General features: G+C 40.8%; 1 protein-coding gene across 1 annotated transcript; it reads right to left on the bottom strand.

Moving 5' to 3' along the window:
• Window positions 1-196: 196 nt before the first annotated feature.
• LOC129339240 (vomeronasal type-2 receptor 26-like) lies at window positions 197-13,107 on the bottom strand. Its single transcript, XM_054993832.1, has 5 exons — window positions 12,817-13,107; window positions 9,107-9,952; window positions 7,189-7,416; window positions 2,152-2,278; window positions 197-1,098 (listed from the first exon to the last, which is right to left on the bottom strand). The coding sequence occupies exons 1-5, from the start codon at window positions 13,105-13,107 to the stop codon at window positions 197-199; spliced, it is 2,394 nt and encodes a 797-aa protein (XP_054849807.1).
• Window positions 13,108-13,463: the final 356 nt, after the last annotated feature.

Raw genomic sequence — 13,463 nt, 5'->3', positions numbered from 1 at the left:
TGGGCATGGAAAACTCATTTGTTGGTCTACGTCACCCAAATGATGACCGTGCATATCACGAAGATTATACAGAGCATGGGCTCCTGTTATGTGTGCCAAAATCAAATATTTGAAGATGGCTATGCTGAAGGAAGAAAAAAGCCAACTCCATTTGTTTCACCATAAAAATGTGAGGCTGATCAGTGATGATGTCACATTAACTCCATTTAGACATAACATGTCTCCTAGAGTTAAGAGTGGGCTTTAGGATTATAATATAACATTTCGGGAAAAAGATACAACAGAGCAATCCTGCTCCAGAGGCCAAGATGGAGAAGATCTCCACAGCTACCATATATTTCCCTTTGGTGCTCAAGTACGTGGGAACAAAACATACCCAAACACTGCAAAACACCAACATGCTGAAGGAAATGAACTTGGCTTCATTAAAGCTATCTGGCAAATTCCTTGACAAGAAAGCTACAAGAAAACTAACCATGGCCAAGAAGCCCATGTAGCTGAGGGCACAATAAAACATGGTGACAGAGCCCTCATGACACTGGACTATGATCTCTCTGCTTTGGGAGTGCATGTCTAACTCAGGGAAGGGAGGCTTTGTTGCTAGCCAGACAGCACAGATTGCAAGTTGACCAAGGGAACAGAAGAGCACAATGGAGTTTGTGACTCTCTTCCTCAGCCATTTCCTTATCTGGCTTCCTGGTTTTGTGGCCTCGAAAGCCATAATAACAGTGATGGTTTTAGCCAACACAGAAGAAACTGAGACAGAGAAGACAAGAAGAAATGTTGTTTGTCGGAGAAGACAGGTGACTTTGTTGGGCTGTCCCATAAAGAGCAAGGAGCAGAGGAAAGAGAGCAGAAGGGAGAGAAGGAGAATGTAGGTGATATCTCGGTTGTTGGCTTTGACAACTGGAGTGTTTCGGTATTTAACAACTGTTACCAATATGAGACCTGTGATTAAAGACAAGCAAAGGGAGGAAAAAACTGAAACAATTCCCAAAGACTCCCCAAAGGAAAGGAACTGAATGATTTTGGGAATGCAATGATCCTGTTTGTGGTTGGAATGCTTCATATGTGGGCAGTTTTCACAGTGACTTGCATCTGTAAAAAGAAACAAATTCTGTCAGTTATATATCTCACACAACATCCTTAAAACCCAAGTAAAATATGAACATTACAAAGATTTCCTTTTATACAAAAGTTGAATGAGTTTCAGGCTGTGATCTTCATCAACCCATGATATGGGACCCTCAGCCAAGTCACATAGACCCACCCTGTAAGTTGCATGTCTCTACAGATCAGCAATTCTTGTGGCCTTCTGGAAATATATTCTGCTAGTGTGCATGTATGTGGAGCAAGAGCACCTTGCTTCCTGCTTCTATTTGTACACAAGTTGGAGAATCAGCAGTGTAAAGGATACATGAATGGCTGTGACCTCATAATCAGCACATTTCCTGTTCTACTTCCTTAAAAATGCAAAAACCCCAACGCTTCCATATTGTAGGGAGTGGCCATACAGGTAGCTTCAGTGTTTCATGATCCTTGCCCTCTCAGTAAATTAGAATGCATGACATCAGGCTAGTTTAATGCTTTTGGTTGTTTCCAGACAGTTTTTTGGTTAAATCTTATCAACCTTTTTATTGTACCTCACAATTTAAAACTCATAATCAGCACATTTCCTGTTCTACTTCCTTTAAAATGCAAAATACCAGTGCTTCCGTATTGTAGGGAAGGGCCGTGCAGTGTTCCATTATCCTCACCCTCTCAGACAATCAGAATACTTGAAATCAGCCTAGTTCAATGCTGTTGGTTGCATCCCGACACCTTTTTGGTTAAAACCAGGAAACGTCTTGAAGTAGCCTTCAGTTCATTGCCCTCTCATTGGTTGCATTGTACAAGGCAGACGTTTAGTTTTCCCCACTTCCGATTTCTAATGCCTTCAACTCTCTGAAGGGGATCAGCACAAACCTATCCTGCCCAGCAAGAAACATGCTTCTCTTAAGTTTGTTTATGCCATTTCACCTACATTAGAGATTGAGTGATGTTTCTGAAAGGGTGGTGGAGCATTAACAGCAGTGATGCTGTTTTGACACCACACCTCAAAATGAAGTCAGTTCTTTATTGAAGAGATTAAGAAACACTTTAAATGCCTACCTGTCTGGTTTGATATCATCCTTTCTGGGCACTGGGTGCACTGATAGCAGCAGACTGGCTTCCCTTCCTGCTCTCTTTTCCTATATCCAAAATGGCAACTCTCAGAGCAGACTGAATAAGGCTGAGTCTAAACAGAATCAGAAGAGAAAGATGTTGTCTGGGGTGCTTGACTTATAGATCTGTGTCTTAAGGATTGCCTGTACATGGGGTTACTCAGAAGTCAACCTTGCAATGATTTACACTAAGCCCAAGGCTATGTGAAATCTGAAAACTCCTTCAGAACCTCTTCTCCAACAACAGGCTCCTTTTCCAGCAGTCAAGTAAACCCCTGAGTGGATCTGCCCCCTCCTGCACCTCCAGAGTCTCCTCTAGGACCCGAAGAATGAAGGAAGAAGAGGGCCAGAGTTGAAGCCCAGACCACGAGGAGGAGACTTATATTTGGCATCTCAGCGACTCCCACACTCTAGCCTCTCTCAAGAGGAAGAGGCACCTCTACGGCCCTTAGCTCAAGCCGATGTTAGGATTAGAATGAGGGACCTAGCCCTGACCACAGGAAAGAGAGGGACTTCCAGTTCCCTATACAATCCTGCAGTTGAGTCCCAGCTTTCCTGGTTCGATATCTCCTTTAAGCAGTTTAAGATTTATCCCAAAGAGTATCTGATGGCCAAACCAACATCAGTTCCTTCCTTGACCCTTGAATCATGTCCTACTTTCTGGTCTCCTTTGACCCTTGAACTCTCACCCCAAGCAGGCTCTTCCCAGGTGAAGATTAAGTGGAAATGGTGGGCTGACGCACAGCATTTCCAGCAACATGATGATGTCATTTCTGGAAGTGACAGCAGAGTGTTTCCAATGATGTCATTTCATCACAAGTGAGGCCCCGCTTCAGGAGGTCCCATTTCAGCATCATGCTGGCAAGCCCACATTACGCAAATCTAGATACTTCTAGATATTACCCAGAGCAAACCACAAAATCCACTGTCTACAGCCAAGGACTATGTTACCACCATACTTGTTCCAGTTCCTTAGACAGGGATTCACCTCTGAAGGATTTATGACATGCAGTGTTGATATTACCATACCTACTCAATGAAGTGAGGGTCAGTAAAGATACATCGGCACCAAGAAATTAGCTACTACGAGGCAATCCCAAAGAGATAACAGCATAGAACTGCACAGCTTATCAGATATTTGTCCCTGCTGAAAACCAGTACATCATTAGTAATTTTCAAACCATTTTGGAGAATGAAGTTTCTATCTTATTAGACTCAGGTAGCATGCCATTCCCTGATTAATAGCCAGCCCTAGCCTAAACCAGCTCTTCACTGAAAACATTATTCCACTGTCATTAAAAAACATACTCACACAAGCCAAGGTACAAGACCTAGAACAAACAAAAATAAGCTACCAGTGCGAGAAGGCAAAAGCAGAGGAAGGCATCAACCTCTATGCCCTATATATTTTTTCCTCCAGGGCGACTGGTTGGCTGTTGAATAAAATGGGCTATATATGATTTTCAACAGAAAGGCCATTTCCACATGTCTTACTGCCCACCGGAACATTGCACAAAACACCTGGAAGACAGCTTCTTCTCGTGCGAAATCATGCCAGGAAGGCGCTGTCATCCAGGAGGTTTGCACGACATCACGTCTTCCTGGCGCAATTTCGCAATTTCCGAGTGTTTTGTGCAACATTCCAGCAGCTTGTAAGACATGTAGAAACAGCCAAAATCATACCATCTATTATAACAATTACAAAGAGAGGATTTATCCAAAGATAAGAAGGTAACAGACAATGAGCCCCTTCTAGGAAGAAGCTCCCAGGATCTGCTGATTGAGTTGATATTGGGAATGCTAAATAATCATGTTGTAATAATAAAGACTCCAGATGGAAGCAGAGATTCTATAATTATATTTCTTGTGTACTATACCTGAATCTAACACGTTATCTGTGCTGTACCTCTTGCCAGGTGTTCTGGGAGACTTCAACATCAATGCTGAGTGTTCAAAGCCAGACCTGGCTCAGGAATTTATAGCTTCCCTAGACACCCTGGGCGTCTCACAAATTGTGACAGGCCCTACACATGAAAGAGGCCAAACCTTAGACTTAATATTTTGCACTGAGCCTTTAAGAGAAAACCTTGTTTCAACATTGGAGGTTCAGCCTGAACTATGGTCAGACCCTCCTCTGCTGAAGGCAAAATATAGCCGTGGCTCCCTACAAAATTGGGGGTCCAGTTAAAATGATTTGCCCACAAAGGCTCATAAACACTTCTAGATTCCAAAATCCCAGACACATGGCCCATGGTAGCTGCTCTAGGAGTGTGGAACGTAAAGCTCCTTGAAGCTATTGACACCATTGCTCCTTATTATCCGTTCCAACCCTTGGAACAGATGCCATCCTTATGGTTTACCACAGAGCTGGCTGACTTAAAGAGGGTTGGAAGATGTCTAGAAAGGCACTGACAAAAAACTGACGTGGAAGCAGATAGAATATTCTACAGAACCCACTGGAGGACCTAAGAGGCAGAAATGTAAGTAGCAAAGAAACATTTTTCGGCAACTATTGTGTCAGCTAGTTCACGACCATCCCAATTATTTAAGATATCCAGACACCTTCTAACCGCAAAATCTAAACCTTTTCAGTCCCAAGAACAGACAATTAGCTGTGAGGCCTTTGCTAAGTCTTTCACTGATAAAATAGCATGAATATGCTCTGATCTAGATGCTAGCTGCAATGCAAATAAGATAAAAGAAATGCTTACACCATCCAGCTTACATTTGGACTGCTTTGAACCAATCACAATGACAGATCTTAACAGGATCTTTATGTCTATGAAAGCCACTACTTGTGCACTTGATCCTTGCCTGTTCTGGCTGTTAACATCAAGCAAGCACCACATAAGTGAACCATTGAGGTCTATTATAAATCAATCACTAACTCAGGGCAGCTTTCCCTGCTCAAACAGGCGGTTATCCATCTGCTACTTAAAAAAAACCATCCCTAGACAAAAACGATGTGGCCAACTGTCACCCAGTGTCTAATCTGCCCTTTCTGGGAAAAGTGATTGAGAGAGCAGTAGCTGACCGACTCCAGACCTTCTTCGATAACTCTAACGCCCTGGACCCTTTTCAGTCAGGTTTCAGACCAGGGCATGGGACAGAGACAGCACTAGTAGAATTAATGGATGATCTCTGTCTGAATGTAGACAAAGGCCATGCCTCCTTATTGCTTCTATTGGATCTCTCTGCTGCCTTTGATACAGTAGACCATGACATCCTGTTGTGGCACTTAGAAATGCCCTGGACTCGTTTAAATCATTTCTCTTGGAGCAGAATCAAAGGGTTTTTGTTCTAGATCAGCTGTCTCCAGAATGGGAACTATCTTGTGGGGTTCTGGAGGGTGCAATCTGCAGGGGTTCTTGTGGGGTTCTGCTGGGCGCAATCTTATCTCCCATGTTATTCAACATCTACATAAAGCCTTTAGTAGAACTCCTTCACTGCTATGGAGTTGGATGTCATCAATATACAGATGACATCCAACTCTATATCTCGCTTTCCAGGTCCCCACAGAATGCAGTAAAAATCTTAAATCACTGCCTGACAAGAGTGGTGAAATGGTTGAAAAACAACAAATGAAGTTGAACCCATACAAGACTGAAGTGATGCTTGTTGGGAAGGCAAAGATCTTGAAGGACATTGTACTCCCCATTTTCAATGGCATTTGTCTGACCGTTGCGGACTTGGGGTTATACTGGATCCAGAGTTATTACTAGAAAAACAAGTTAAGACAGTGGCAAAAAATGTTTTCTACAACCTCACTCTAGCCTGGAAGATGGCTTCTTATCTTGACATGGCTGACTTGGCCACTTGGATCCATACTATGATAAAATCAAGGCTTGGCTATAGTAATGCTCTATATATAGGTCTCTCAACTAAGTTAACTAGGTAAAGGTAAATGTAGTCCCCTGTGCAAACACCGAGTCATTATTAACCCATGGGGGGATGTTGCATCACGACGTTTTCTTGGCAGACTTTTTACGGGGTGGTTTGCCATTGCCTTCCCCAGTCATCTACACTTTACCCCCAGGAAACTGGGTACTCATTTTACCGACCTCAGAAGGATTGAAGGCTGAGTCAACCTTGAACTGGCTATCTGAACCCGGCTTCCACCAGGATCGAACTCAGGTCGTGAACAGAGCTTGGGCTGCAGTACTGTCGCTTACCACTCTGCACCATGTGGCTCCAATTAGTGCAAAATGCTGCAGCTCGTTTGTTATCAAGAGCAAGTAGGAGCATGAACATCGCTCCCATCCTACAGTTGCTCCACTGGCTACCTATCAGTTACCATGCTCAGTTCAAAGTATTAGTTATTACGTACAAAGTTATTAATGGCTTTGATCCAGCATACTTACGGGACTGCCTCCCTCCCTATGTTCCTCCACGACAGCTTTGCTCATCTGAACAGGGTATCCTGAAGGTGCCAGGCAGCACACGGGTGAAGCTAGGAGCAGCCTATATACGGGCTTTCTCTGTGGTGGCCCCTATCCTGTGGAATGACCTACCTGAGGAAGTCAGAAGAGCCCCTACTCTCCTGACTTTTCATAAACGATGCAAAACTGAACTATTCAACAAGGCTTTTTACTCAGATGGGAGGACTGTATTGTTGGAATGGCATCTCAGATGCTCCACTAATGAGTTAGGCTTCATCACTATATTGCCTTATGTATTATCTACTGCTTTAAATATGTACTCCTATGTACCACCAGTGCTCCATGTTGTCTAAGTCCTAGAATTGATTATGTTCTGCTTCCATAGTTTTTCTACTCTGTATTGGATTCTTGCTAATACTATGTCTTTTAAACTTGTATCTATTTACCCTATGGCATTGTTTATGGAAATATTCTTGATACTGTATTGAAATGTACTTGTTACTGATTGTACTAATCCCCTACTGTGCAATCTGCCTTGAGTCTCAGTGAGAAAGGTGGACTATAATTGACATAAACAAACAAACAAATAAATAAAGATAACCTGCCTGATTGAACCAGTCATTCCATGTGATTATGTCATCTTTAATTGAGAATGCCTGCCCCTTCCGAGCCTCGGGATCCATCCTTCCCACTTTTACTCGAGTAAAGGACTCATTGGGGAATACGATGCAATTCACAATGTCATAGCCTGCTGTCCAGTCTTGGTTTTCATTGAAGGAGACTTCATCCCCTGCACTGTTGTTAAACCTGATGGTTCTCAGAAGATGGTGAAGCTAGATAAAAGAGCAGGTGTGAGAATTTGCCTGATTATGGGTCTACTGCAAATAATGAGAGACTTTTTAATTAATGTGATAAGTAAACTAAAATAACTGTTCTTCCAAATTCATTGATACATTGAATTACAAGGGACAATATGGTGCATTGGCTACAGGGCATGTTTGCTGGCCATTATCTCTCTCCTTAACCTACATTTAATGATGGTTTTATGGATCAAACAGTTTGGGGTTGTGTATGCTTCCCTGAGCTCTGTGAAAGTAAGATAATTGTTCTACACATAACTGTTTATCTATCTAAACAATTCATTTGGATCTTAAGAATTCTTATTGTTAGGTAATTTGACAGGAAAAAACATTAAAAAATGTAGAAAAAAGCAAGAGTCCAGTAGCTATAGGTGCTACTGGACTCTTGTTCTTTTCCACTGTTACAGACAGACTGACATGGCTACCTATCTTGATCTGTCTCCATAAACGAAGGTGATTCTAGAAGTTCTGGTTAAGGACCAAAATACGGATGATGTGTGATTTCTGTACCTAGAGCATCTCACCTTTTTTTCCTAAATAAAAAGAACAGTTGACACTGGTTTACATTGTGATAATCATGAAGATGTGGAAGGATTTAAAGGTTTCTCCCATCTTGTTTCCTAACCACATGCAGCATAGCTAGGTAAAACCTACTGGAATTCTGTATATCATCTGTGTGCTAGTCCCAAGAGAATTAATAGCACTCATATTCCTTATAAAAAAAAATCTTTGGACACAGAATTTCCTCTGTTTTGTTCCCCTCTGTTGCTCAATATTGGACCATGTCTAATGAAATATGAGAATCTTAGAAAGAACATCTAGACCAACTATTTAATGCACAGGGATTCCATTATATTCCATCAATCCTCCAATCAGCACAACCCAAGTTGTCATTTTCTGACTGCAAAAAACAAACAAATACTTGGAAGTTATTTATAGAGAGAATATCACCACATGATCTGAATATATGAACGAAAATACATGTTGCACAACAAAGGTACTTATTTAAGACATGGGGTGGATTATAGGTTGGATCCAGCCAGCTTTTCTGCTGCTGATGAAGAAGGGAATAGGGGTCCTCTTTGACTACCAAAAAGGCTATGCTGGGATTCATAGGACTTAGTTGGAAATAAGCCATATGAGAGGTAGACTGTAAAAAGGAGGAGAATTAGTTGATGTTGAGTGTAATTGCAAATTGCCTCCTTCCTTTTATTATTTAATTTAATTTAATTTAATTTATTACATTTATATTCCGCCGTCCCCGCTTCAGTGGGCTCAGGGCGGATAACAAAGATACAAAATATTAAATATCACTAAAACTTTAAAACACTACATCTAATCATTAAAATTGCAGCTATGCAAAAATATAAATTTCATATATTTACATATACATAAATTAGGATATCCAGAATGGTTTACTGTCCAGAGAGATGGATCCGAGGAAAATTATTGTTCTGATTGAGAAAGTCACACTCTTTACATTAATTCACCTCATGTAAAAGAAGAAGAGTGGGGAATCACTTGATACATTTGTTGTGGGGGCAATAACAGTGAATCAATAGTCTTTGTTCAGTATTCATTTGGTAAAATTTTCTGTTGGGAATGATAAATCATAACTACTGGACACCTTTTAATTAAGGAGTTGTGTCTTATTGGAAATTACCTGCCATTGTGGCATATTCCACAACTTCCATTGGTCTCTTTTCCCCAACTTTCTCTTATTAGGCCTTGGGGAGTACATTGCGTCTAAAACACGAGCCACAACATGAACAGCATTGTAAGTGCTATAGCTTTGGCCTGTCATGCTAGTTTCAAAGTGTGCACCTGGAAGCAAATCCATCAGCTTTGTCCAAGTGATGTTTACTTCTAAGGAGTCCACACCAGAATAATGAAGGTTTCGAATGGCATACTTGAAAAAATCCTGGAGGAAGATATCTCCGTTGGGTTGCTGGGGATCCAGAGACTGTAGAAAATCCCAGAATCTGGGCACTTCATTTGTGTGAATTGTGAAAGACAAAGCACCATGAAAAGGTCTAAGAGACAAGAGACCTTGAGAATTCACAGCTGTAAAATCCCACTGGGCAGTCATGACCCAAACTTTCCCAATAAGACTCCTATTTCTACCTTGCTCATCTAGCCATATTGACAACATAAATAGGGTTTGTAAGTCCCCAATTACAATAATCACGTTGACTTTGCTTTCTGAGAAAGAACTATTTATTTTTTCCATCCCCATTAATATACTTTTTTCAGTGCTTGTAAATGTTACTGGGAGCCACTGAGTGAAAGCGGCACAAATGCCATGCTCAGTAAGCAGAACCATCAAAGTACGCACAAATGTTTCTCCTCCGTCATTGTTTGGAGCAACTAGGCCAATCCATATCCATTTGAAATGCAGGAGGAGTTGGATTATACCTTTATATTGTGGTTCTTCATTTGGGACCATCCGATAAAAGAAAGGGAAGTGGGTTTTATCGCTCAGAGCCGGATCAAATGAACCATAACTGAGCTAGAAGAGAAAATATCTGAAGAATCAGTTTGAGATTCTTATTAGAAATCCTCTTTAGAAACATGAAATCCATCAAGAGACTTCTAGCTATATCTAAGCATTATTCATTAAAGTTTTTTTTAAATTAATAACTATGATTCTATTGTTCAAATTGCTTGCGCAGGCACAGATCATTTTCCTTTCATCTTGGCCATAAAATATTGAGGTCTTATTGGTGAATAAACATTTTGCATATTCTTCAGAACAAAATGAGCCACAGCAGAATAATGGTCCCATCCGGTCAGCATTTCCACTCAGTATTCCCCATTTTTCCTGTTACCATGGCCCCAGTCCCACATGGAGGATGCACAAAGATGACACCACATCTCTTTCTCACCAGAAGAAAAGATGCTTGGATCCCACCCTTCAACTACTCTGCATAAAGATGAAGTTGCATTCCCTGCTGTATTCAAGACAAAAGATCTTGGGGATTTGGCTGAAAATGACCGACTGATAACCATTGTAGCAGAGCACTCTGGATTGGATATTCAGCTATATTGCCAAGTGCACATATAACCCCTGTGAGGTTAATTGGTTTAGCCCAGTGGGGTGGAGTCAGAAGCTAGAGGCAGGCTGCTGAGGAGGAGGCTGTTTGCAGGGGAGCTTAATAAATTATAAGCTCTTATCACCTTGAATAAGGTAATCAAATATTGTATGTAAAATATGATTTAAGTGGTGTTTGTGTATTGTGTGTAGCTGGTGTTACTGGGGTTGTATTATTTTTGCAGGGCTATAATTCCCAACCAGAAGCCTGAAGCCTGGGGTGCAGCTGCTTCAAATGGATGAGAGAGGACACCTCATCACTTCTTGGATGCCTTTTCAAGGACATTGTTAATTTGGAGTTTTTTTTGTATGGTTGTACTTAAAAGTTAATTTTTGTTAAAGTTGTATTTTATTAATTGTTAAAAAGTTTAAAAGAAAAAAAAGTTGTTTCTTAAAATTTTGTGAAAGTTGCTTTCTAAGCCCCATAGAACCCATGTAAAGAGAAGTTACACACACTTAAGCCACAAAGTTGTAACCAGCATGGCAATCCCAACAAGAGGCTTTCAAAGCAAGTGAGAGCAGAGGTGCTTTGTCATTGCCTTCTGCTGCAGAGACTTCCTCTGTGGTCTCTCATTCAAATACCCAACCTGCTTATCTTCCAAGATCTGATGAGACAGAACTGTACCATGCTGCCTTTCCTACTTCCAGTGGCTTAATGAAAAGTAGGTAATTTCTTTTATGAAGATTATTGTTAATTACTTATTACTACTCTCAATGGCTCAATCATCAAACTAATACAAGGCAGCTTCACTTGTTCATTTATGACACACACACATGCCCTTCCACACACACACAAATAATGGGTTTTTTTTTTCCAAGTTGAAGTTACTTTGTCATAAATCCCACTTGGGACTTTGTTGCCTTAAATTTGTTAGGGTTAGATTCTACAAAGAGGCACGCAAGGCCCTATATCTGCATCTCCTCCAAGCAGCTGTACTCAAGAGCTGAAGTAGATTGTTGTGGGGTCTTTCATGTGGCACAGGAGCCTCCAGTGAAAAGGGGCAATTGGATAAAATCAACTCCTCTTCTGCTAGCAGAGAGTTAAGCCTGCTATAGGAAAGAGATAATTTCCTCATTCCTTCTTGCAACTGCATTGACCATGCCACGTGGTGTGTTGCACACATTTAGCAAGGCATTTTCACAGTGTTGCTGGTGGAAGGGGAAGAGAACTTCAAGCAGGTTTTGGTCAGTGAAAACAGGAGATTGGGTCCCCTTTGAGCACCTGAAAAGGTGATGTTGAGAATCATAGAACCTGAATGGACAAAATCAGGTAACATGAAAGCTGGAGAATTGGGCAAGAATGAGTGGAAATGATGGCTCAAGATTTGCTGCCATGAGCTCCTGCTAGCTGCTCATGAAAATTAACATATTGGTTTGGTAAATGGTTTGAGACAATGTGCTACAAGAAGGGGAAAATAAATGCTGAAAATATTTTGACCTTGATAAAACTAAACATCCATGTCAATAGGTTTAGTCTTGCATAAATGTTCACTAGATTGTTACCAGAGAGCATTGTCTTGACATTTTTTTAAAAAACCTACATAATTTTGATAGATGCATGGAAGAGGCACAATATAGATCCAATGCAGTTTAAATAATCCTTTGAGCAAGTAAGGTTACTTAAATGAAGTACTGAAAACTGCCAGACCATTCAATTCAGAATTTTCGTTATGACCAGTTCATTCTATTTCTTTTCTGATGTGCATGTCCTTTCCGAAAACATTCAAACCACCTATCCTTCTATTCACCACCATGACACCTTTGCTCATCTGAGCAGGGCCTTCTGCAAATGGGTGAGATCAACATGAATTCTCTATATGTGCACATTTTCTGTTGTATCCCCCAGCTTCTAGAATGGCATGTCTGAGAAGGTCAAGAGGGCCCATCAGCTTCTGCATTCTGCAGCCTACGTAAAACAGATTTGTTCAGGAGGGCATTTTTATAAAGGCAGTAAGATTATTTTATACTGCAGTTGTGCAAAAGGTGTTTAATAAAGAGAAAGAGTGTGCCCTGTACTACTGCATGTAGTATATACTATCTGTTCTATTATGATCTCTCTAAATTGTTTACAAACTATGCATTTCCACTTTTGGGCTTTGTTAACATAATATGGCTAATACATATGCTTTGTTTCAGATTTCTATAATCCTAGTCCAGTTACTTTGCTTATCAGATGTCTTAATCTATCAGTTGCACTGACACACGTAATGTAATCCTCCCTGAGTCTCAATGAGAAAAGTTGACTTTAAATAGCATAAATAAGAAAATAAAATAATAAATACCTGTGGTATCTTGTAGATACCTAAGACATTTGACATCTGAATGGAGGTTTCAGAGCTGAGTCCCCCAATGATGGCCCACAGTTTTTCTTGAGTGTCACACTTGTAATTAGGAGCCCATCTCCCTCGTTCACTCAGCAACTGCAGTGTGGTTGCATAGGTCATTCTTCCAAAGTAATAGTTGTCACTTATGCGAAAACCCAAAGTCATATTGGGTAAAAGCTTTGGATCCTCGTTGATCTCATGAACAGCAAACACAAAGGCCAAGATATGCTGGTAGTTCTTTGGTAGCATCCTACAATGTGAATTACATTGAGAGTTCTAAGTTTTCATCTGCAATGTAAACATGCTCAGTTTAACTGAAAAGATACCATGCATTCTTCACATTGGAAGAAATCTAGAACTATTTAGAATGATAACATAGAATCGCAGAATCAAAGAGTTGGAAGAGGCCATACAGACCTTCTAGTCCAACCCCCTGTGCAATGCAGAATGAGCCTAAAGCATCTCTTACAAATATTCGTCCAGCCTCTTCTTTAAAACTGCCAGTGATGGGGAGCTCACCACTTCCCTAGGTAGCTGATTCCACCTTTGAACTACTCTGACCATGAAATTTTTTTTCTTCATATCCAGCTGGTACCTTTCTGCAT

The sequence above is a fragment of the Eublepharis macularius genome, chromosome 12, assembly GCF_028583425.1.
Source record: "Eublepharis macularius isolate TG4126 chromosome 12, MPM_Emac_v1.0, whole genome shotgun sequence".
NCBI classification, from domain to species: domain Eukaryota; kingdom Metazoa; phylum Chordata; class Lepidosauria; order Squamata; family Eublepharidae; genus Eublepharis; species Eublepharis macularius.
This window is presented reverse-complemented; position numbering and strand designations above follow the sequence as displayed.

What these genes read in the sequence shown, in the direction of transcription:
- LOC129339240 (XM_054993832.1), bottom strand. Translation starts at nt 13,107, where the DNA reads ATGCTACCAAAGAACTACCAGCATATCTTGGCCTTTGTGTTTGCTGTT. An exon ending in GTATCTACAAGATACCACAG is followed by an intron (nt 9,953 to 12,816) that starts GTATTTATTATT and finishes TTTCTCTTCTAG; the next exon opens with CTCAGTTATGGTTCATTTGA. An exon ending in GATGATATCAAACCAGACAG is followed by an intron (nt 1,099 to 2,151) that starts GTAGGCATTTAA and finishes TTCTTTTTACAG; the next exon opens with ATGCAAGTCACTGTGAAAAC.